The sequence below is a fragment of the Dermacentor silvarum genome, chromosome 8 (genome assembly GCF_013339745.2).
Source record: "Dermacentor silvarum isolate Dsil-2018 chromosome 8, BIME_Dsil_1.4, whole genome shotgun sequence".
Taxonomy (NCBI): domain Eukaryota; kingdom Metazoa; phylum Arthropoda; class Arachnida; order Ixodida; family Ixodidae; genus Dermacentor; species Dermacentor silvarum.
In genome coordinates, this window is record NC_051161.1 from 13,955,826 (window position 1) to 13,977,953 (window position 22,128).

General features: G+C 45.0%; 1 protein-coding gene across 6 annotated transcripts in view; it reads left to right on the plus strand.

The window, feature by feature from the left end:
- The first annotated feature begins 1,306 nt into the window (after positions 1 to 1,306).
- LOC119460644 (serine/arginine repetitive matrix protein 1) overlaps positions 1,307 to 22,128 on the plus strand; it is a 61,199-nt gene continuing 40,377 nt past the window's right edge. For 3 of the 6 annotated variants that reach the window (XM_037721678.2, XM_037721675.2, XM_037721676.2), the window contains exons 1-8: positions 1,307 to 1,434; positions 1,955 to 2,044; positions 2,126 to 2,251; positions 7,191 to 7,361; positions 10,009 to 10,265; positions 12,704 to 12,808; positions 14,090 to 14,197; positions 19,929 to 20,031. In XM_037721678.2, coding sequence (XP_037577606.1) covers positions 1,411 to 1,434; positions 1,955 to 2,044; positions 2,126 to 2,251; positions 7,191 to 7,361; positions 10,009 to 10,265; positions 12,704 to 12,808; positions 14,090 to 14,197; positions 19,929 to 20,031 — 984 coding nt within the window. In that variant the 5' untranslated portion in view covers positions 1,307 to 1,410. Of the gene's footprint in view, positions 1,435 to 1,470; positions 1,498 to 1,954; positions 2,045 to 2,125; positions 2,252 to 2,630; positions 7,362 to 10,008; positions 10,266 to 12,703; positions 12,809 to 14,089; positions 14,198 to 19,928; positions 20,032 to 22,128 lie in introns of those variants that run through there. The other 3 variants (XM_037721677.2, XM_049672669.1, XM_049672668.1) reach the window with 3 other exon arrangements.

Sequence of the window (22,128 nt, forward strand, 5' to 3'; positions counted from 1 at the left end):
ACGGTTTCACAGGACAAGCTTCGCGTGCCCCCCTGTTCCTGGTAGGGGAGGGTTTTTTAATTTTTTCTTTGAACCCGAATGAATTGGTTCAGAAAACTGCGATCAGGCTCGAGCTGTAATAATTTTAGTTCCGGAGCGGAACCTGAACCAAACCTAAAAGCGGGAACCCGAACCAAATGCGAAAACAATATTTCACAGTTTCACCCTAAGGGCGAAGCAATGAATGCGATAGCAACACAGCACTGTCATACGAAGTAAGGTGAGCGGCTTTGGTAGCAATATGAATTGTAGTAAACATGAGCTGATTAAGTAAGCAGGTGTGCTGCGGCATAAGTAGACCGACATGAAGAGAGACTCGATGACCACGAGAAGGCGCGTGTGAAACGGTGGTGTTGATGAGAAGCGCTTCCCGTGGGCAGCGCGTGCGAAGGGACACACCTGTAGCGCTGCACTGCCGATCCGGGCAGCATTGCATGTGTAGCGTGCGTTGGAAAATTTGGCCCGACTATTACTAACTGAATGAACAAGCGTGGTGTGAGCGCGCACAAACAAACATGAATAGATCACACTGAATGACTGCAGACAACGACTCTCAAAACGCTGGCAGCAAGCCCATACGCCGCAGCGGGCGAAAGTACTGTACGTGCGGTCTATCGCTTCAACGGAAACTGAGCGGCGAATGCACAGCTCATAGAAAGGTCAGAGCCGTGTGGAGATAAGAGACGGTGCGGGCGAGCGACGAGCGCGGTTGTTGGCAAAGTAGAGGTGCGCCCCCCCCCCCCCCCCCCCCCGCTCCCTCCGGCGCTGGCTTCCCGCTTCCTTGCTTGCACGTGGGAGATTGAGTGCGTTCGCTCTCCGTGATAGCGCGCGTCCCCGCACGCTTCCGCTCGGGTGGCTCGGGCATACGGCGCGCGGCGAAGATTTTATCTATACGGAACCTCCCGGCGACGGCGACGGCAGAAATCCGGTTGAAGTGTCCATGTAATTGCTATCGCAATAAAATCGGTTCGACACATGCTTGCCTGTTGCTAACAGGCACCTGGATACGAGCAACGATACAATATTTTTCTTGCAGTACGTCGTTTAGTGACCGCATAAAGTCCTTACTTAATTGTCTGTTTGAAATAATTATACACATGTGCGTGTGTAAATATTTGCGTAAGTGAACAAGCGCACACCAGTAATTTTGATTTCGGTTTCGTATTTCTCGAGAGCAGAATTATACACATGTACGTGTGTAAATATTTGCGTAAGTGAACAAGCGCACACCAGTAATTTTGATTTCGGTTTCGTATTTCTCGAGAGCAGAGTCTAGAAGGTCTGGAGCACGGTCTGGAGAAACCGGCTCAGCGCGGTATATTTCTCATGTCGTCAGCCAACAATGCGCTGTAGCCGTCGTGACTGAAAACAATGACCGATGCCGGGTTCTTTCGCGTAAGTTTTTCCAATTTCACGAACAGTTTCTTGTGATCACTTGGTCAAGAAATGTTTCCAAAGGTAGTATCGTTAAAATTGCTTTTAGGTAGACAGTATAGTAGTTGTTGTTTCACCGACAATTGGCTTGTGCAGCAGAACTGCTAGGCCTAACCACTGCGGCACTACGTTGCGGCGTCGACGTGCAAGTAAATTCGTATAACTTTAACGATAACTATAGCGATTTATAGCTGGCTTCCCGTAGTTCCCTGTGCGATAAACATGGGCGAAACCATTTTTAGAAGTAATAAGTCGCATCTGTGTGTGTGTGTGCTTGAAAAATGATGCCGAATGTTCGCAGGCGGGCACTGCAATCGACCGTATTTCGAAAACGTTTATAAGTGCAATGGTTGTTTGTCGTGACGGTTATGTTACCTGACACGCATGTTGTTCCAAAGTTGGGCCCGCCTTGACTGTTCGCCTACCACCGTAGCGGGCATTTCAATCTGGTTTTTTCAGCGTGTTACTGCTTTGTTTACAGGGGACCAGCGCAGAGCAAGATAACCGCTTCACTGACAAACAGAAAAAGCTCTTGAAGCAATTGAGATTTCACGATGTCCTCACCAAGAGGGTGAGTTCACGTTGCCGTTCATTTTATTTTTGCTGATTTTTGTTCCTACATGCCGGCTGACACGTGTTCATTTTCGTGTAGGTTGACATGACCAAAGTGAACCTGGACACCATCAAGCCATGGATCACGAGAAAGATAACGGATTTACTTGGGATGGAGGATGAAGTCGTGGTCGAGTTTGTCTTTAACCAACTAGAGGCAGACAAGGTTGGTCACAAGCTGGTTACAGGCATGAATACTTGCGGGTCCTTTATTGCTGTTAAATGCGAAAACCGAACATATGAACATTATTTGTAGTTGTGTTTAATGTCATAGTAATGCCTCATAGTAGATCTGAGCCTAATTGTTGAAAAAGTACAGTGCTTTTATAAGGTATAACTGGAACTGAAGTTTTGTGGTAGTGCAGGAACCTCGCTTTCAGACTCCCATTCTTCCATTGCACTTGACGTTTTGATAGAAGTTGGCTGTAAGGCTCAGTTACAGTAGCTCCTAGCATGGAAGATGTAGATATTTTTGTGTGAAGGGGCAGCCCGTCAGCTGTTTCCTGGAGCTGAAGCAAACTAACGGGATCTGTTGAATCTTTCAGTCCAGCACATTCACAGCTAAGGACCTCTTGCATCCAAACTAAGGTTCCTTTGGACCCGAAATGCCCATGTATGTACTCGTCTGGTGGGGGAGGCAGTAGAAAGCGTTGCCCTTACATAGCCTTTGTTCAGTCTTTTTAGGCTATGTCTGCTTTTGGCCACGGCACGCCTCTTGTTTCCGGCCTTCACACAGGTGGTGCACATCTCAGGTGGTAATGGTTCTCTTTCCCAGCGTGGCCTGACTGCGCTCTGCGCAGGCTGAGGCTGCGTTGTTCTTTCGCTCGTGTGCTGGTTGCCCAAAGCCTGCTGCTGTTATTATACTGGCTTAAATAAAAAAGCCGAGGAAGCCAGACTCAGCTGCTATACCTAATTGCATTCAAAGCTTTCAAAGCTTGCAATGAGGCAAAGGTTAGCTTTGTGCAAAATACAGAATTGTGTACACACGCCGTGAAAAGTACACAGGCAACATTGCACAAATCTTGCGTTGTTGCTTAGGCATGTGGCAGGGCTCCTCTTGCATTACTTGGCTTGTTTGCACTTTTGACTACTCGCTGTTGAAGATGGCACTCGCAGTGTAGGCAAGTTTGCCAAGCCAGCCAAACAGCTCATGATGAAAGAAACTTGTTAGGGGTTGCAGTCATGCCATGCCATTTTGAGAATATGGTCGGTGATACTGCAAGGCTCTAAGTGGTGAAGACAAGTTCCCCAGTCTCCTTAGTGCTGAAGTGCAAGGAGAGCCTTGTGTCATGTCCTGGAGTCACTTCTGGCTACCTCTAGTGTGACCTGTGTGCTTCTGACAGCTCTTAATGCTTGAACTCATTTGTAGCACTGTTTATGTGTTACTTTCGCTCATTGAATCTGTTTTAAAGGGGCACTAAAGGTATACATTAGGTCAGGGCTCAGCTGATGTACTGGAAGTTCCGAATTGCATTTGAGGATGAGCAGTTGAATGCTACTAATCCTCAAATCTAAATCAACCATAAATGAAACATGTTCAGTGCGGTCCACTGTCGAAGGGCACACATGAGTGTTGAACATGTGCAAAAGTCTCCGTCTGGCAAATGTACAGTTATTCCTGGGCTTTGCAGCAGATGACGTGGTTGGTGCTGGCACCTTTCTACACACCTGTGCAGTTTATTGACGTAGCATCAGCAGACATTTGCAGCTGCAGTGTCAGCTAAGTGAGAGCCACACAGTAGTGTGTCCCTTTAGCAGTGGACTTCACTGTACACCATCTGTGCATCATTCTTGCGACATCTTTGTCATGCCATCCTCTAGCCATAGTCTCAGGGTTTTGACAAGGCATAGGCATACATTTCATAGTAAGTTACTACAGGAAATCTAATGAAAGTACACAGGAGGGTGGAGATGAAGGGATTCAACAGTGTTTAAACATAGGATATCTCTGTAGCCAATGTTTCAACAACAGTTTTCTTCATCAGAGCCTTGGCTCCGGAGACATCCTTCGTTTTACCACTGTTGGTAGAGGTAAATCTGGAATTGCAGCAACTTTCATTTTTATTTGAGGATCATTTATGAAGTGTGCTTGCATTTTATTGTTTCCTTGTAGCAGTTAAGCGAGCATTCATAGCCAATTTATTTTTTTACATAATTTCCAGCAATAACACACTTAATTATGTAGATTATTTCTGACGTTTTGACATTCTTTTTTCTGCAGTGTTCTGAACACAGTTGAAAATGGTAACAGTAAGAGGCTAAACAAGATGAATCTCTGACCTACAGTGAATTTGCAAAGACAAATCAGCTTCAAGAAGGTTAACAGGGTTGTTGTAAGGCATTAGGGTAAAGTTTGGGCAGATCCACGTGGTGCTCATCGCTTTTATGGGGACTTAATTTCCATACAGTTAGTGTGCTTATACACTATTGTAGGTTTTCCTCTATGAATCTTAGTATGAAACATTTATTGCTTTGTGCCAGCAGTCTTTCAGAGCATCTGTGCAATTCTTGTGTTCAGTCAGATAGCAGCACATTTAATGAGGAGGAGGGTACACGGAAGTAGTGCTTACAGAGTGGCAACACGAAGCAGCAGAATTTCAATCTGCTACACCAGGTCTTGTCAAATAGTGGCATCCAAATGCTCTTTTTGATATTGCTTACACAGACAGTAAAAAATTGGCCAGGGACATTACACTGCACTTTTTAGTTAAAGGGGCCCTGAACCACTTTTTATTGAAGTCGAGAAATGCGTTTGAAGTTTAATTAGACTATTTCAGAAATACTTTGCCGCAAGAAGTTATTAAATCCGCTTAGTAGAAGCGGAGTTATTGGCAATCAAACATACTATTTGTGGTGCTTCCGCTCCTTCAATGATCTGCACTGTGAAGGCTATGGTGGAGAGGGGCATACCCACAACGCTCCGCCTACTGTACATCACCATGGCCTGCAGTTCAAATTTGATTTTGCGTGTTCATGTAGACGCCACTATTCCGATTTTGGCATTTACGACACGCCAGAAGCGGTTGTCCTCAGCGAGCCGCAGTGTGCTCAGCCAGTGGACTCGTTGCGGCGGCCGCAGTATCTGCACTACGTAGCAGACCGCAGCTACGTGAAACTGCGGTGTTAGCTTTGTGCACGACGGGGCTAGAGTGCGCACTCGCGCTCGTTGGCTCCTGTCTGAATGTGCTACATAGTGCAGACCGGCTTTGTTAGTAGTAGCTACATCCAATTAGCGCATTTTGAAGAGCTGTCAAAAGCTCATTACGGGGGAAGTGAAGTCTGCCAAGGCGTCTAACCTGGAGCGGCCAGAAGCGAGAGTGCACTGGCAAGCGTGCGTGTCATCTGACCTTAAGTTTCACGTGGTTCACGGCTAGTTGAGTGTTCAAAACTAGTCAAAATTACCGAGACCCGACGACTATGACACCAATAAGCACGATAGGCGAAGTTCAATTCCTACGCGGGCGGCCGCGGCCAAGGGGTAGCAGACGATAGTCAGCTTATTCTGGAAGTGCATAATTATCGAAATTCGAAAGCAAATTTTTGCCTACTTCGGCCTGTTTATTGAACTGCATCAATAAATGCAGTAACAGTAGGAAGAAGCGCACTGATCTATACAACTTTCTTGATGTTGGCTATTGGCCAATAGCAGTCGCGTATGGGAATCTGCTATATTATGAAATAAAGCGTCCAGAAAAGAGTGAGGAGCAGGCTTCTGTTTAAAAGAGAGCATTTGAGAGAAAGGTGACTTTGTACTCCGCTTGCGAGATCCACGGGCCACGCGTAACTGCAAAATTTGCCTGAGATGTTTACAGCAGCTTATTTTATCCGTGGACTGTTTTTTCACCAAGCCCGAGGGGTGGGTCAGGGCCCCTTTAAGCATAATGTTGGATGCTTCTGAGAGCTAGGTGCAACGTGCAGTGCTGTCAGGGGGTAGTGTAACAGTGCTCAATTACACTTTTCGATAAAATTAGTTTAATGGTTGCATTTTCTCTTATTTTCGTGGGCAATGCTAGAAAGTGTGCCACAACAATGTACACCAGACAGAGTTTGCTCCCATTTTTCCGTTGTGATTTCCTAGATTGTGCAAGCTTTGTAATCGGTGACAGCAACATGTTTGTTGTTTCAAAACACTGATGTGTCAGTTTGGCTTGACAATTTTTACCTTTAGTGTCCTTTTAAAATGGTATGTACTCTTGGCATTTGTCAGGCATCCGAAGGCACACATTTGTGCTCTGATCTATAGCCAGTAAGAAGATTGCTGGCTTTGCTTTTAAGTCAATAAATCTGCCTGATCACTTCATAAGTACTGATTCTTAAGAAATGTTCTTTAATTTCAGAGTGCTTGTATACCATTAGCGTTTCCAGTCTAAATAATGCAAGTATCATTGATCACTCATTCTTAGGCATGGGGAATATTGAGAAGAAACTTCTGTAGTATGTATCCTTGTTGAGCAGCTTAGTGGAATGCAGCGTGCTGTTCTATGTTAATATATTCTGTTAACAGTTCCACTGCATCTGGGGTTGGAACGTTGTGAATTGGGCTTATTTTACAGCATACTTTCCTCTCTTATTTTTAGATGGCATGGTAGTAGTGGGTTTCTTGAAGACCAGCCTGTGGTTTAATGACAGGGGTCACATAAGCTGTCATAAATGTTGAGCTCACAGTTGCGCACAGATTTAAGATCGTGCCCCTACGGCTCTACAATCCGTTTCAAATTTCTCAGAGAACAGTCGCCTTTTTAGTTTGCTGCACTCATTAGCTGGACAAAGCATTTGCTTACAGATTTCTATACCTTGCTGTTAAAAACACAAGTTGTATAGGCATGTCGACCAGGTATTTAGCTACTCTTGCATAAAAAATGAGTAACAGCACAAGACGCAGGACATAAGAAGTAGACAGATCAAGCACCATCGTATGTCCTGTATCTTGCACTGTTTCTTGTTTTCTTATGCAGCTTGTACCAACCAGTCCAAGTTAGCACTTTATTGCAGTCTACTCTTGTAGTTGAAGCTTCACGTAGCTTCTGTTATCCTTGGGGCCAAATTGCAGGGAAGGGTAGGCTCATGTTGATGTTTGGGCCTGGCCTGTCTCTCTCCCTGTCCAGCACCCAGACCCACGGATGATGCAGATCAACCTGACAGGCTTCCTGAATGGCAAGAATGCCCGTGACTTCATGGGTGAGCTGTGGAGCCTCCTGCTCAGTGCACAGGAGACTGTTGGTGGCATTCCTGCCGAGATCCTTGAGGAGAAAAAGGCTGAGATCAGGAGGCGCCAGGTCAGTTCAGCATTGCGTTTTCCTTTTTAAGTCATGTGAGCATTGCGAAGAAAAGGCTTTTGTAAGCTATGTCCTGCAGGCACCTATTGATGGCATAGTAGCCATCATACTCACGGTGCCCAGAGCCATTTTTCCTTAACTTGAGTAAAACAATTTCTCTAGATTTACTTTTATTTGTGCAAGCACTTAACGGTTGTTCAGTCTGTCGCTGTGCTTTTCATAAAGGCGAACTTATATGATTTTCATAGAAAGTTATGTATGTGAAAGCATGCCACCCTCCTCTCTCTCGCTCTCTAACACATTAAAACACCAGGCTGGTGTCATACTTTTCAAGGGCCCCTAGATCATCCTCTAACATGTTGAATACATTTAAAATTAACACAAGTATCAGGTACAGAATGCCGTGGCAATCATCTTTTGCGAACATGGCAGTGCTGCGTGCCGCGGAGAGGTCACAAATTGTAAAAACAATCCCATGCAAAAAGCAATCCCTCTTGGTGTCCCTTTGCACGTTGCAATGCCAGCAAGGTCAAGTGTATGACATCACTAGGGTAAACGTTGTTGATTGGTTGACCTTTGAGGAACAAGAGTGCGCCAACGTGACGAGAGCCGGCTGTGTGTGGGCTTAAGAGGTAGATTGCTGTGATATGAGAGACTCTCTCACTGTGCTCCTTTGACAACTGTAGCTGCCTGAACATAGCCAGAAGAAACGTCCACAGCACTATGTTCTCTTGTTTAGGAGCAACATCATCATACCTAATCTTATTTTGCTACGTGATGTCACTGAATATCACTCTGTCATGACATCACAGTAATGTCAGTGACTCCAGATCCAGTATGCATGCATGCGAAAAGCATATAGCAGAGCTTCGAAAATATGTGTTGGTACTCTTTTACAAGTGACGTCATGATACAAGTTACGATTTCAACAGTGTCTATTTGCACAAAGTCTGGACAGTGCGTAAGGATAAAACAAAGCCTGACCTTTTTGTCTACTCTGAGGAAAGCTAACTTCCTTGGCATTTAGAAGTGCTCGTTTTTACAAATATCATGTTTTTCCCCATTTTTAGTGTTCACACAGGTGTAACTGTTACTTTCATCGTACTGCTCGTTGGATAGAAAAAAGAAAGGCACTAGAAGCACCTCCTACAAGTAAATGTGTAAGTTTGTAACAATAAGCCAGGTATTTGCCTTTCTGTTTGTTACCTGTGAAAGCAGAAGTATGTTTCGTTAGAATTGTGGTTAAACTTTGCTGTGGGGGCAAAAGTTCTTAAGCAGTAAAGTTGCTGTTGGTACAGTGAGTATCTTGTCACCATTCTCTGAAACGAGGATTCCCACTTTGGTGAGCCACATCTGCCTTCACCATGTTTTCGGAACTCCACATGTTCTACAATATACCTTTGCATACTCTTGTTGAACGGTACCATGAATTAGCACGTATTTTTCCACCGCACCTCTAGTTACAACAGCCTGGAAAGAAAGAAAAAGAATCCATGGGTATAACTGCATATAACACCACTCAAATCTTTGCGGAAATGGTCTCCATTCGTGGAGACGTGGAGACTCATACACATTGTATATCTTCGACTGGCGGCTCGGTCCCCCGGCCCTCCCTCCCTTTTTGGTGATGCTGATAAAGCTGGATTCACGCGATAGACGTGATCGCGGACAAGTCAGTCACATGACATGTGATGTGAATCGGATCATTTCGCAACTAGCATTCACATGACAGAGTGGCAGCGCAGATTAAGCAGCCCTCTCATGGATAACGGTGAAAGAGTAAACATGACTGAGCCGAAAATCCCAACGGTTGTTTGGCTCTCCACTGTATCGCGAAGAGCTTTGCGCGGACTGAGGGAGCACTGCGGGAACGGGTGACGTATGAGTGTGCTGGTGCCGCATGCACTACGTATTCACTTACTAAACGCAAAATGGCGACCCGTAAAGAGGAGGAGAATGGACAGCCATGAAGGAGGGGAAAATGGATCTTCAACCTCAACGTGCAGGGGTGGGGAGAGGGTGAGTTCCCAGGCCCTAGGAGATAAAACTTTAAATAGAATATTGGTCATAACACAAATTTACAAAATCAGCTGCTAATCCCGATGTATAGGTAGGTACTGGATACATGCCAGACCACGTTATTTTCGGGAAATTAAAATCGCTCATTAGGAAGACTGGAGAATAACATTATCTGACAAGAATTTTACTAAGTGTGTCATAGAACTCAGAATAAAATGATAAAGGTGTGGTTGCTGGCCGGTAACAAATATACCGGTAACCGGTAAATGTGTGGTTTCGCTTAGAGGCATACTGGAAGACAGTCTGTATTTCATAATAATTCTTTTCATTTTCCATTTTTGTGCTTTGTCATTGACTAGAGTGCTGTTGCACCACTGCTATCACCAGATCTGACCACTCGGCACAGCGAGTGATAAGATCAAGGAAAATCACATGGATTGTTAGAAAATATTGATGCAGTCTGCATGTTCTCGGTAGTTTCCGTATTGACCACATGCAAGCATTAATGCTACTTACAAGCGCCATGACAAAAGAATTTTCCTTACAGCCTTTGGCTCCTGTTCTTACCTTCCAAGTGCATGAATTTATGGACATGGGGGCATTTTGTTTTTGCTTGTGTTACCATTAGGAGGAGCAAGAGAGAATGCACGACAGTGCTAAACGAGCAGAAGAACGTGAGCGTGAGAAAATGGTTGAAAGGGCTAGAGAGGCAGCAGCGGCATCCCTGCGGGATAGGTCGCCTGAGAAGCCAAAAGAGCGACCGAACCACACTGAGGTCAAGCCAAAGGAAAAGCCAGTCGAGGAGAAGCCTCCCAGGGTGTTTGTCGAGAAGGAGCCTGAGTCAGCACCTCGAAGAGAGTCGTCGGAGCCAAAGCCCAGAGAGAAGTGAGTAGAATCTAACAAGACATTACGGCTTCTTGTTTTTAGCCCTGCACCATATCTCAGCCTGGATCCATAAGCTAGTAGAAGCTTCAGTTTGCATGATGCACTTCAAGCAGGATTTGTTAATGTTGCATCATCGTGTGACAGTGTATAAATTGATCGCCTAGTACAATGGAACCCTGATTATATGACTTTCACAGGACTGTGCAAGGACGTCCTATAATCCGACCTACAAAAATTGTTTATATATTACTCAGCTTCATGCAACAGAGTTGTGAGGAGCTTCACTTTAAACTTGTAGGCTCAGAAAATAAAATCACTAAACATGTATAAATGCAAAAAGAATACTGCAGTGCCGGGGCCAATCATGGTTTATTGGTACCGCAGTCTGCACCTTCCAGCATGCTAAAACTTTTTTTTTTTTCTCATCAACACACTTCTAAAAAATTGGTCAGTCCACAACGGACAATTCTACCGTCCGTTCACTTCTATGACCCCTTCAGGCACTTTGTACACAATTGTGTGCACCAAAGCGCATCAAAACGGAAGCCAGTGTGATCAAAATAATTATTCTTAAATGTGTCGCATACATATTCAAACACTTCTGATTGGACCTGACCTACAAGTTTGAATAATATGTGTAAACGTTTTAGTAAAATGAGTTGTAAAGTAGATGGCTGGGTGTTCACTCTCAGCATCGGTAAGTTGTCATGTAGCTGGTTCAATTCTTTCATTGTTTCACCCAAGTTTTACGTCAGCCATATTTATCGAGTGGCTGTAATATTTCTTTCAAGTATGCTAGACATGAAACAGTTAAATTTCTCATAACTGACGTTCCAGTAAAGAGTTTTCGCATAGAGTCCACAGTTTCTAAACATGACAAAAATCAGTGAGGAATTGCCAATTTTTAATTCGTTCTCCAGTTGTGCAAATTTCATAATGGTAAAGATGCCAGAAATGCGTTGAAAGTAAATTTTCAATCAACATTCTTAATTTGTGCCTGAAGGGGATAAAGTTTATTCCTCCTCCTCAGTTTCTGTTAGACTTTCTTTCGAGCACAGATACATTTGCAAAGGTAACTTGAGTGTCACCTGCACAAGTGAACCTCTGAATGTTGTCACTGCTACATAACACATCTGCAAACAAACATAGGTGGCAGCATTGGTGGCATCGTTCTCATCCCGGCATGAACCAATGCCTTCTCACGTGTCCCGTTTCATATGACGACCCGTGCGAAATCGAGAACTGAGTGACAGAGGCGGGGGAAATCTTGTGTGTTCGTGTGTAGACAGAAAGCTCTGAACTGCGTGTATGCATATCGTATCCGATACGATCTATGGGTCTTACGGTTCGACCTTACGGTTCTATGGAATTGGTTCGACCTTTGCTCACACATTTGCACATTCCATATGCATTGAGGCGATATTCTCGAGTGATTGCTTTCGGAGATACTATGCAGTTTCACTTTTGCGAGACTTGGCACTGGGCGTGTCGAAGTATATAGCTGACAGTGCTCTTGGTGCTATGCGAAGATGCGAGCTTGGCACAGTGCCATAAACGGTGTGGTCCTATCCACGGACGCGTCCTATGCGAATTTGCACAAAAGCGAAACTGTATCCAAAAGGAAACCTGGAGCAGCGTGGGCGGGCACTCAACACAAAAAGCACTTGAGAGAGAGGAAGCGCAATAAGACAGCAACAAAGGGGCGAAGGTGGATGGTTGTTGAGCGACGCAAAGAAGGGGAAGGGAAATGAACGATGAGAGCGCACTGATTGCGAGGGAAGGGAAAAGGAGGCAGGAGGGAGCCTGGAAGCATGTCTGAGCTTTCCGCATGTGAAGGGGCGCTCTCTCCTCACTGGCAGAGGGAATGGCGCCGAACAGAAGCTGTCGGGTTCTTCTCACACATCCACCGTTCTGTTCGCAATTTTGTGTGGGTCGTTGGATGAAGAGGGGACATGCTTCATCTCGCATTGTATGATTGAGGTATATAATGCATTGTTTTTATAGAGAGTTCTGCGGGACTGCACTAATCCCTCCTAATACCCGGGATGTTGCAAAATCGGGGGATCCATAACCATGTCCACTACAGATAGATTTGCAAACTAAAATGCACAGAAATCAGTGCGGAGGATCTAAAATAGTAAACTTGTATAACAATAAGATCTTCAGATTTCCATCATCCCTTCAAAAGATAGTTGTGTAATAACTCTAAGGTCAAAATCAAATAAGTTACTAAAGGTTGGTGCCATGCCTTGAAGAAATACTTGTGGGTCTGAGATTGGTGAGGTCTCAGTCTTTCAAGACATTCTGTGACTGTTATAAAAGCAGTTCTAGATGCCTTTTAAGGAACCCCAGGTGATGGCCTCCTTTCATTGTTCAGTGGTAAACTTGCGACATAAAGTATTCTGCGCTATCTGCACAAGTGCGTCTTCTCTTCTCAGGGCTGCGTCACCACCTGGTGAAGCGCGGAAGGACTCTGCAGAAAAACACAGGCCCGAGAGCCCACGAAGGCAGCGCGCTTCTCCAGCCAAGGATCGGCGTCGCAGGTACAGTGGCAACTATGATAAAAATTGACAGGCTCTTGTATGAAACTTCCAGTGGGTGAGCATATGTGCATGTGCACCTTACTACTATGTTTAATTACTGGGTAGAGTAACTGTGTGGGCAAGTTGTTTGCAGTGATACATTTTTGTATTAGTGTGCACACATCTATACAAGAAGGCAGGACAGGCACAAGCCAACAGAGTTGGAAAAAAACTGTCTGGGACCTAGAAACTAGATAGAGCCATTCTCAGTAACTTAATGGTCAAGCCCAAGAGACTCAAGCTCTCCTGTAAGGTTTCTGGCTTGTACGTCACTGGAGCAACTGCCTCACCAAAGTAGACAAGGAAGTTGTCCATGTACGGAAAGACCTTGAGCATTTCTGCCTCGTCTTTTGGTGTATGACAGAGACTTGTCGTATTGCGTCAATAACTAATTGCTGAGCACCAGAGCAATGCACAAACCAATCCATACCATTTCTTTGTGTGTGCATGTGACATGTTTTGTTTAGCTCTGTGTGGCAGTATCACCATAATAGGTTTAGTTGATTCAAACCAGCATTTTGAAGCAATTCTGACTCCGTCAGGGGGCGCAGGTCAACAGCTTTGCCACCAGCTCACTTGTAGCAACATCACCTCCATCAGAAACAACCGCCGTGGTGGTGATGATGTTGTATACGGTTTAATGGCGCAAGACAACCACCGTGGTTGCACACCAGATCCATGAAAAGCTGCTGTAGCTCCCTGCACCTCTAATGAAGTGCGAACAACTCCAAAATTTTAGTCAAATAAGCCTACTAATTTATTATTCGCATTTACGTAATTTGTAAAACGTCTCTAGTGTTTCCCTACCAGGCTGCTTGCGGTTGAATGTATATCTACAAGAGTGGAAACTGTTTTCCCGCTCTCAAAGGTTAAGAAAAAGAAAAAACTGATATGGAGTGTTTTATGATGTTCTTTATGTCACTTAATTTTGGGGGGCTTGTGGACAAAACACAGAGTAGTTGCATGGCATTGGTAGATATGATGCCACAAAAACCGGATAGTTCTCTTCCTGCTCTCATCAATGACTGAGCAGCAATCTGTTCTCAGTTGCTCCCTACACAGGCTGTCGCTACTTGTCCAGTAGAAGGTTGTGCCTTTGCCCCATCTCTTGTTTGGCCACTGGGAATTACAGGCCCTAGTGAAAGAAGTTTCACTGTGTTCGTTTCACCTGTTAAAAACTCCAATAGCTTCACAGACTATACAGATTGGCTGAGACTTTTGACTTGCTATTCCTGATTGCAGATCCCGATCGCCGAGGAGGTCACGCAGTCCACGTAGGCGTAGGTCCCCTCACCATGGAAGGCATCCTCCACACCATCACCGAAGTCCAGAGCCTCGAAGGCACAGGCGGTAAGTGTTCCCAACAATGCCCTCTGGCCAGTCAATGCATTAGTGGCCTGTGGGTTATGTGCATGAATTCTAACTTGGGCTACTGACACAAAAAGTTTGTTTCTTGCTGTGAACATTAGTTCACATAGTAGTCTCGGCATGGAAGCTCATCATATCATGATTCCTTCACTTTTTGAAAAGTGAAGAAATCGTGATATGCAGCGAATTGAGAATGGATAAGAGGACCTACTGCAGGGGACGGAAGGAGAGTGGGGACTATTCAATAGAGCATAGCTTCTCGACATGAGGAATAAGACCTGCATTGAGACGCATTCTTTTTGATTAGGCCTATCTTCTTGGACTGAGCCTTGGATGCACTCAAGCTAATGTGTTGTAGCTTTCTTGTATGGGGCCCTTTTGTCGTTCTTTGTGTATTCGGTAAAAGCTCTTAATTCTCTTAGATAGATTTTTGGGTTTACAGGTTCCTACGACATTAATGCAGGTGGCAGGAGCTACCCCCCCTATATGCAAACGATCTCATTTCATCTCTTGCCACTTGTAACCTAAAGTGTCACTTAAACTTGTTCTTAAATATGTTCATGCACTTCTGTACACCCGGCTCCATATTCCATGCCTGTCAACTCTCCCAATTTTTTGGTAATGTTTACGAATTCGGTCTTGTTCTATGATTTTACAAATGTTGCATCCAGTTTTACGAAAACTAAATTATGTTAGCGAAAAAGGTTGGTGGAAGATAGGGGCAGTGCAAATTTGCAAGAAGTACAGTTGAATTCCCCTACAACGAACGCCGCTACGAGATTTCCGCCACAACGAAGATTTTCCGATTCCCCGTCAGCTGCCCATAGAAAGTAATACACAAAAAAGTCTCTTCATAATGAAGGTGTTTTATTCAGTATTTCCGCTTCAACGAACTTTTCGAGAATGAAACAGGACAGCGCCAGAAACAATTGTCGGGGACGCTTTCAGTGCCGAGTCATGCAAAATTTCGCGAAAGGGATCACTTGAGAACACTGTCCAAGGAAAGCTCCGTCTCCTCTTCAGACAACCATGATAAGTTAAAGAACATTTCGGAATTGTGATTCCTTGATAAAGGTACCATTTCTTTTTCCATTCATCTCGCATTCTATTAGCTGTTTTATTTTCTTTACTTCGCATGAAGTCGCCCCTCACATTACAATCGTGGTCGCGTTACATTTGGGTAAAATGGTATTGCACACCCATTATCAGACGCCTGCAGTGTTTACGTGCTAGCGTGCATCTGCTTAGAACTTTTTTTTTCTTTTTCGGACGGTACCAGAGAGGCGTCGTATGAGGCAGGTCGGCATAAAATTGTCGTATAATAGAGGTTATTAATACATTATTTCTATAAGGGTTTTGCCGGGACCAAACCAATTCGTCATAAAATGCGGGTCATCACATAACCTGGGGACATATAATCGCGGTTCCACTGTACATACTAATTTCGTGTCAGCAAAGTCCTGCCACAACGAAATGTTTCGTGTGTTCCGGGAATTTCGTTGTAGTGGGACTCAACTGTACATGCAAAAACGAAATTGAGATTGTAAGCAGTGCAAGAGGCTTTGTACCTGAGGGCTAACTGCTTCATGCAAGTTTATTTAGACAAGTCACTTTGTACTAAAGGCGTAACTGCTTTGTGCAAGTTTATTTAGATAAGTTTTTGAAGCAGTTGAAATCGGCTGCAGTAAAGTTGCTGATCTGGAAGCAATGTTGTCAGTCTATGTTGTTCAAAGTTTGTTGCTGCTGGTCTGTGTCTAAAGGTAAAACCTCGGTAACAAACTGTGTATCTATCCAACAAAAGGAGTGTGCTCAGAGCTCAGAGTGATTTTGCAACACGTGTTGACCATCAGTCCAGCCCATGCACAGGATCTCACCCGATCTCCAGTCAAGTTAACAGGTAGAAACTAGGGATGGGCGAATAGTGAATTTGAGGTTCGAAGCAGATTGAAGCGAATAGTGATTTGGTCGAATAATTTCAAATCGAATAGTTCAAATAGTATATATCACATTTTACAATAAAACCTAGTTAATTCGATTTTCACAGGACCGAAAAAAAAAATGTCCAAATTAACCAAATGCCGAATTATCTGGGTATCCAGAAAACAGTAAACAAATGCTTACTACGTCAGCACAATTTTATTAGTGTAATGAACAAATCCTTTTGCTATTTTGCGCAAAAGCAGTGCGGAAGCTGCAATTCTCATCATCTCGTGACTGATAGGCTCTCGCAGCTGCGATCGAGGCCTCGCGACTTCCTTACGCAGCACAGCCACGGCGCGCGCCATCATTTGCGGCACGCTTTGCATTGCCGCGCGCACATCCCGATTATTTTTTCGCCAGTAAGCTGACTGCCAACAGATCGCAAGTCCATCGCGACATAGCCAGTGCTCTTCATCCTCAACAGCTTTGCACCGAGTCAAACCGAAACAACTGTTTGTCGCAACTGCGGCTGCTACCGACGCGATTATGAACGTCGACTTTGTGGTGCTTAAGCTCCCCAGGCCCTTCAGAAAGTTCGAGAGAAAAATTCTGCTCAATAAAATGTTCTCTAGGTATCACTCTGAAACTTTTATGGAATTATCAGAGAGACATTCTAAACATTTGTGCCAATTTTCATCAAAATCCATGAAGAAATTATTTTCAAAGCCATGTCCCCCCTTAAGGGCGGACGTGGCTTTGAAAATCAACTTCCTGATTATTGCAAAAGTGTCTAGCCTTCTAGATTTATGGTTGGTGTATGGCAGCCATGACGGGAAGCATAGCCTCCGAGATGTGTACCGGCCGTCCGTGGCTTCTGGCTGCCTATTTGGGAGCGCCGAATAGTTCGAAAATATTGAATACCTGAATTCGAATCGAAGTGAATAACGAATATAGAATTATTTGATTGAATATTCGACAATACCGAATATTCACCCATCCCTAGTAGAAACATTTCAAGAGAGAGATTGCCGCAACTTACAGCTCGCAACCACTGCAAGCTATGTGCCGCTTCACTTTTACCGGAATCAGTGACCAAAGTTATGGTTTGCTGCCGAGTTGATAAGTTTCTTCACAGCAGCCACACAGCACTCGAAAAGCCGATGAATCGGCTTCAACAATGAAAGGGCTGTGACAGCAACATTGTTCATGGCCACCATGTTTCAAGACATCACACGTGCAAATACAAAAAAATGTACCAACACACTGCACATTGTCAGAAATTTAGTCGCTATGACACACTGGTTCTGTGGCCTAGGTGGCAGTGCTGTGGGGAACTCTGAATCATCGAGCAGGTCCAAAAAATCAGCTGCCTTAAAAATTGGTTGACAGCTGTATTTCATAGTTATTGAGCCAATATTTATTCGCTCTGTTCAACATTCAAGTTAGCATTTTTCTGCAATTATGATTGTCCACTTCTGTAGCAATTAAAACGGTAACAGTAGAATCTCGATGATGCAAATCTCTCGGGACAGTGTGAAAGTTTGTAGCACCCAAAATTCATATCACCCAAAAATTATAAGAAAACATCTGGAATTGAGGAGGCATGCGACATTGAAATGACTGAGTTGCTCAAAATTTCAGTTTTTTGTAAACCTAAGACCTCCTTTTATCTCATGGCGAAATATTTCGAACAAATACGCAGCAGAATTAGAGAAAAAGTGCATTTTTTTAGTGTGTTGTCTTTGAAATTGAGAAGAAAGTTAGGTATAGGGGAGGTGCTATTGCAGTGCTGATCGCACGAGCTCACCTTTCCTTTGAACCAGCACTGCCATCTTAACCCTTTCATTTTTGGGTTTTTCGAAGGTGACCCACCTCCAGCATCATGTTTTTTTCTTGGATATTATAAAACTAACACAAGGTTTATTTTTGATAATGCACAGGGGAAATAATGATACGGATAATGACAAATGGCCCTCTTGGTATGGTCTTCACATTGCTATCTGATGTCAGGGACATGGTGGTACTGTAATGCGAAAACATACCGGTACGTCAGGGACACTGAAAGGGTTAATATCGCCGTAAACTTGAGATATCGAAGATTCAGATAGCCGCAGCGCTGTTTTAAATTTTTTCTATCAGGCCGAAATAAAAGCAACAAAAGTGAGCACGGAAAGGGAAAACTAGCATCACCAATTGTTACTGTAGTAACACACACACGTCAAGGCGGGGTGACGTAGGTTGCATTGGCAACATAAATGGAACCGGGGCTTCAGTGCACCAGGGCTTCCTCATCACCTCTGCCGGGGATCTTGCGCTGGCTCATTTACCGTAAAAACCCGCATATAATACGAGGCTTTTTTTCTAAATTTTACGATGTAAAATTTCTGCCTCGTATTGTATGCGGATCCCAAAGTTTTCAGCGTAAAATTTGCAGTTTCGGGTTCGTTTTTGCTCACTGCTATCATCAAGACGCGTAGCGGAGTATGCGTCATCTTGCAGTGGCGTCGGTAGGCTGCTGCTGCTTTCTGCGGGCGCCATTTTGACCACGCTAAGAATCAGCACGTTCGCTAGTCTATCTCGTACGATGTCGGGACCGCGAAAGTAGTACCCAGCTGCCTTTAAAAGGAAAGTCTTTAAAAGGACTGGGCCTCCGCCGCTACATGAAGGGGTCTCTCCTAAGCTTTTGCTCTATGGCGGTGTCGGAGAAATGCTGGTCGGGGGCGCCGCCGCGTTATTCGGCGCGCTGCTAAGAGCATTGTCGGTCCTGCGGTATGTTCAAATTAACCGTCGCAAATGCTTTCGCGTTCAAATTACCGAGTGTTTTTGCCCATTGAAATACACATAACTTTGATGGGACCAGAGCGTCAGTTCGAATTAAGCGTGTTCGAATTAACGAGATTCGACTGTATCACCGAGATTTTGCTGTATACAGTGGAACCCTGTTGATACGTTACTCGATGTTGCATTTTCCCGGCTGCTATCATTTTCGCAGTCCCAACCTAAATCCTATTGACTTCCATGTATTATGTTCCCCTTGATACATCACCAATCTGTAATGTTCCTGGTTCTTACGTTGCCTCGTGGCAGTCAGGTAAATTTAGCGGTGCAGGCAGCTTGTGCGTTGCAACAAGCGATCGGCACATTGCAGGAAGCTACCAAAGTCTGGTGCTGCACTGTGCACAGAGCGGTTGACGAAGCACCCGAAGCGAATGGTGCATCAGTTAAAGCCTACCGGGAACCAGGCATACTGGGCCAGATCCATTGAGTGCAGCGTTACATTTATTTTGGAGCCGGCAAAGGTCTTATATATGCGTAGCATAGTCGCTGGTTCTCTTAATTAAGTCAGCTTCGTCCCAATGGAGCTTTGTTATGTGGTGAATAAGCAAAATATTGTGGTCAAGCGAGTTGAAAGGGGCCACTGTAGCGAAACATTGTACAGGTCCCTTAATTATACACGTGTACAAGCAGCGTCCTCGGTCACAGTATGAGTGCTGAGACGTCTAATAATTGTGCTGGTGGCCTTCTTCAGAGTTACGTTTTCCCAGGCCGTTTCTTACAGTTTTATGAAAAACCCATGAACAGGGTTCTACTGTATAATTAAGACGGTATCTTTGGGTTTTAATCCAGCTGCTACAATTTGCCTTTTTTCCCTGACATCTAAGAAATTGGCTGCAGAACATTCTTGGTCTTCCCCACCAATGTGTCAGATTTTTGCTCCTTGTGCTCCTCCTCACAGATGTGTAGATTCTAACACCATTGCAAATGCCTTATTGCTCATTTCATCTTTCAACAGGCGTCGTTCTGAGTCTCCAGCCAGGTCCAGTTCCAGTTCCTCATCAGCTTCTAGCTCAAGCCATGGTTCTGTCAAGAAGGCAAAACCAGAGAAACAGCAAGCGGTATGAACTCCTGCACAGATTGTGCTCACACTATGGCATCAAGCATGTGCGTCTTCTGGGGGACTTGTGAGGGACTGGTTGGGCTTGACTGCTGCCCATGCCTTACTTGCACACTCTGGCATGCATAGACATCCAGAACTTTGGAAGTTGGGACTGATATAGGACTTCACAGGAAACTTTGGCAAAATGGCAGGCCTTATCGCAGTTTCTTGGTGCAAGTAATACTTTAGAGCTTTCCATTCAAGTTTGGTCGACTGCTTCTTTGACCAACTTCGACAGTTGCATTACATTTGCCTGCTTGTTCTCAATAAACAACTGTTAAATGTTGTACCGTGGTCCATTCGTATTACCTTAATCGAAGCGATTTCTTGCAGTTAGTGGGTGCTTTATCAATGTGTAGGCATGAAAAGTGTTTAATGAGTGATTTGTGTGTGTGTGTTCAAACGTGATATTCATGTTTGTTTTGTGGAACCCCGTTATGACTTATCTGCTAGATATCGCAGTATATCTACACACTAAGTGTTAGTATGAACTAACCAAATTTGTGCAACTACATCAATTGCGATAGCAGATTAGTAGAGCGACAATTTTTTAATATAAATACGCATTGGTGCCTCAGCTAAACGTCGCCTCCCCTCCCTCCCGTCCCCCCACGGCCTTTCGTGCGACGGAAGAAGTCGCGTTTGCTCTATGTATATGGTGATTGTAAAGGAGGAAAGAGACACTTAATTTTGCAGCCTTTCAGGGAGCACGGCACAGAACTCACGTTTGCTCTCCGCCGTGCGTTCGCTCCCCGTGAAAGTGCGCGTTCCTTGCGCCCTTTCACTCGCACATACAGCGGCCGGCGCGCGGCGACGATTTCATCGACGTTGACGTCATACGGAACCTCACGGCGACGCCGACGGCAGAAATCCGCTTTGGAGTGTCCATATACAGTTAAGCCTGGATATAATGAAATTGACAAATTCCCGAAAAGCTTCGTTATAAAGAGGATTTCGTTATATGCAGGTTCGGCACGAAAATTCGAAAAAGAAACGCTTATCGTATTTACTTGAATCTATTGCGCCCTCGATTGTAACGTGCACCCGTTTTCCATTTTCATCGAAGCACTCATCCTTGGAATGTCACACCAGGTACTGGATGCGTGGACACGTGTCGTTTCGCACAAGCGCGAGGCATCGGAAGTGAACAGCGAGCGTCACGATGGGCGTCGTAGCGTCGTATAGTGTTACAGTAGAACCCCACTGTTACGTCATTTTCGGCCTGTCCCGGCACAGCACCCATAGAACCCCCCAATGCATTGGCAACCCCGCTGTTGCATCGCAACTGTGGGACCGTTGCCGCATCATACGTTGCGAACTGCCACCCCGCACCGGCCCGAGCGGCCATTTTGACTTTTATTGTCGCTTGGCTTGGTGGCTTGAGGATGGCATTGGCCACCCAAAGTGCTGGGGGTGACAAGTATGACGTATTTTGGGTTTCCGCCAGCAAAAGTATGGCCCTTGAGATCCGTATTTGCTATCTAAAGATGGTGTCTATGACGCGTTGTGGCCCTAAAATTGATTTTGGCTCATAGATGTTCCGTATAAAGTCCAAGGGCGATAACGCAATCGCCGCGCGCCGTATGCTGTATGTGCGAGTGAAAACGTGCGAGGGGAGCCGACAACGGCGTCTAAATCTCGCGCGCACTTGGCGCTGAGCCGTGCTCCCTCAAGGGCTGCAGAAGATAACGCCAACCTTTCCCTTTCCACACGAACCACTTACTACTATTCGCTCGAGGCACTAGTGAGGGGAGAGGGATAGCGGGCGGCGTTGTACTGTACTTTGGCATCAACTGCGTACTGCACGGCGGGTCGCGCGGGCCGTATCTTGAAAGCGATCTGCGTTGGGGCAAAGTCAAGGCAGTGTAGGTGCGTCGGCGGCTCGTAGCTTTGTGCGTGCTGTGTGTTCTCTGCGCTCAGTTTGCGTTGAAGCGATAAACAGCACTAATGTCACTTCGCTCGCTTCTGCAACGGCGCTTCCACACGCCGCCAGTGTTTGACAGTGCGTGTCCGCGCTCATCGAGTGTGATGTGTCACAGCGTCTGCCAGCGCGTCG